General features: G+C 37.1%; 1 protein-coding gene across 1 annotated transcript; it reads right to left on the bottom strand.

The window, feature by feature from the left end:
• On the bottom strand, positions 1-1,738 carry LOC111607631 (chondrolectin-like). Its single transcript, XM_023329766.1, has 3 exons — positions 1,411-1,738; positions 337-425; positions 1-259 (listed from the first exon to the last, which is right to left on the bottom strand). Exons 1-3 carry the CDS (start codon positions 1,613-1,615, stop codon positions 164-166), a joined length of 390 nt encoding a protein of 129 aa, XP_023185534.1. The 5' UTR covers positions 1,616-1,738; the 3' UTR covers positions 1-163.
• Between the last annotated feature and the right edge of the window lie 669 nt (positions 1,739-2,407).

Here is a 2,407-nt window from a genome sequence, read left to right as displayed (position 1 = left end):
TTCTGGCTTTCATATTTAAGATCATGTCATCTCTGAATGGCTGACATTAAAATTACAGCTCATGAGGTTCTAGAGGACAGTTATATTTGGTTCTATAGAAGATTTATTATCACCAACAGTGGTTCACATTCTGTACGGAGTGTAAATATGCAGAGAACATTAATTATACTGTGTTTTCATTATTGTCCTTCTTCTTTGCTATATTCTTCCATCGTACTTTGAAATCAGTCCATCCCTGACTTGTCAGTACGGCGCCCAGCTGTGGAAAAGTGAAATGTGTTAAATTCCTGCTTGATGTTGTGACGAACCAAAAGGAGGTCAGAGATTCTGGAGTACCTGCTGGAGGAGCTGGGCGCTGATGTCTGGATCGGTCAGGTCGGCGTCGGTCACAGTCGTCACCTTCACCAGGGCGGCCTTCTTTACCACTGAGCAGAAACGAAACTCAGTGTCACAAAGGAGCAGCGAAAAAATGTCGATTTTAAAGTTACACTGTAAAAAACTAAGCTAAGCGTTTTATTCAGTTTGTCATAGAGAGAAAAAATTTTAATTTTTTAAAGCCATATTTTCATCATGTTATTTACACATTTATAAATGTCGGCAATCCAAATTAAATATTTAGTTTACAAGCTAGATATTTAGTTTACAAGCTACATATTTGGCTTTTAAATTAAATACATAATCTAATTTGATTAAGGAAACTATTTAGTTAAATGTTTGATTCCAAATTAAGCGTTTATTTAGCTTGCTATTTATTGTCCAACCTAATAACTGATTTCCAAGGTAAATAAAAATATTTAGTTTGCAAACTAAATGTTTTGTTCCAAACTAAATACTTATTCTCCAAATAAATATGTGTTGGAACAACTAAATATTTAATTTCAAAGATGTTTACTTAGTTTGAAGACCATATACATAGCTTTCAAATTATTTAGTTAGGAATTTAAATATTTAGTGTGTAAGTTAAATATTTAGTTACTAGCTAAATGTTTAAGTCTAAGTTAAATATTTAATTTTCAAAATAAATGTTTGGTTCCAAATTAAGTATTTATTTTTGCTAAATATTTAGTTTAACACTAAATGTTTTATTTCCAAAGTAAATATTTAATTTGAAAACTAAATATTCAGTCTTTACGCTAAATATGTAGTTCCCAACTAAATGCTTAAGTCTGAACTAAATATCTAATTTTGAAACTAAATATTTAGTTCCAGATTATACACTTATTTTGCTAACAAAATATTTATTTCCAAAGTATTTAATTTGAAAGCATAATATTTGGTTTTCAAAAGAAATATTTAGCTAGTGTACTAAATATTTCGTTTGGAAAATATGACTTTGAAAAATTAACTTTTTTTATATGACAGGCTGAATAAACCAAAATGTTGCTGTTAAGTTTTTACGCTTCTGATCACCTTGATAGCAGATGAAAACATGAGGAGTATTGCAGTTTTCATCATTCCAGTTATGTAAATTATTCTCAGTGACGCAGTGCCGAGTACCGCCGGTGTTTGATGGGGAGGAAGAGGTCCAGCGCCGGAACAAGCCGTGGTTCCCGTCGGACCAAGTCCACGGCACTCGGTACAGACCGATCCAACTTATGTCCCTGTTCGGTATCATTCGTTGAGCTTTGTTGTTTTCCTCCTGGTTCTCGATCACTGCCAAGTCAAAGTAGTTTTTCCTGCAGTATGTTTGAGCAGAACTCCAGTTTTTCTGAGTTGAGATGTAAAAAAACTGCTTCACATTTTGATCTGTAACTGCAAAAGAATAAGAGTCAGTTAAACAATGGATTTCCAGGGCCGTGTCTAGATTTTTTATGTTAAGTCGGCCATGTTACAGTTTAAAGTGGACCAACGCTTACATAACAAAACTATTCATTTAACCAAACAAAAGCCACGACCAACAGGAAGTCAAGGCCACCAACAGGAAGTCAAGGCCACCAACAGGATGTCAAGGCCACCAACAAGAAGTCAAGGCCACCAACAGGAAGTCAAGGCCACCAACAAGAAGTCAAGGCCACCAACAAGAAGTCAAGGCGACTAACAGGAAATCAAGGCCACCAACAGGAAGTCAAGGCCACCAACAGGAAGTCAAGGCCACCAACAAGAAGTCAAGGCCACCAACAGGAAGTCAAGGCCACCAACAGGAAGTCAAGGTGATCAACAGGAAGTCAAGGCCACCAACAAGAAGTCAAGGCGACCAACAGGAAGTCAAGGCCACCAACAGGAAGTCAAGGCCACCAACAGGAAGTCAAGGTGATCAACAGGAAGTCAAGGCCACCAACAGGAAGTCAAGGCAACCAACAGGAAGTCAAGGCGACCAACAGGAAGTCAAGGTGATCAACAGGAAGTCAAGGCCACCAACAGGAAGTCAAGGCCATCAACAGGAAGTCAAGGCCACCAACAAGAAGTC

Source organism: Xiphophorus maculatus, chromosome 3 (assembly GCF_002775205.1).
Source record: "Xiphophorus maculatus strain JP 163 A chromosome 3, X_maculatus-5.0-male, whole genome shotgun sequence".
Taxonomy (NCBI): domain Eukaryota; kingdom Metazoa; phylum Chordata; class Actinopteri; order Cyprinodontiformes; family Poeciliidae; genus Xiphophorus; species Xiphophorus maculatus.
Note: the sequence above shows the minus strand (reverse complement) of the source record. Positions and strands in the feature narration are given on the sequence as shown.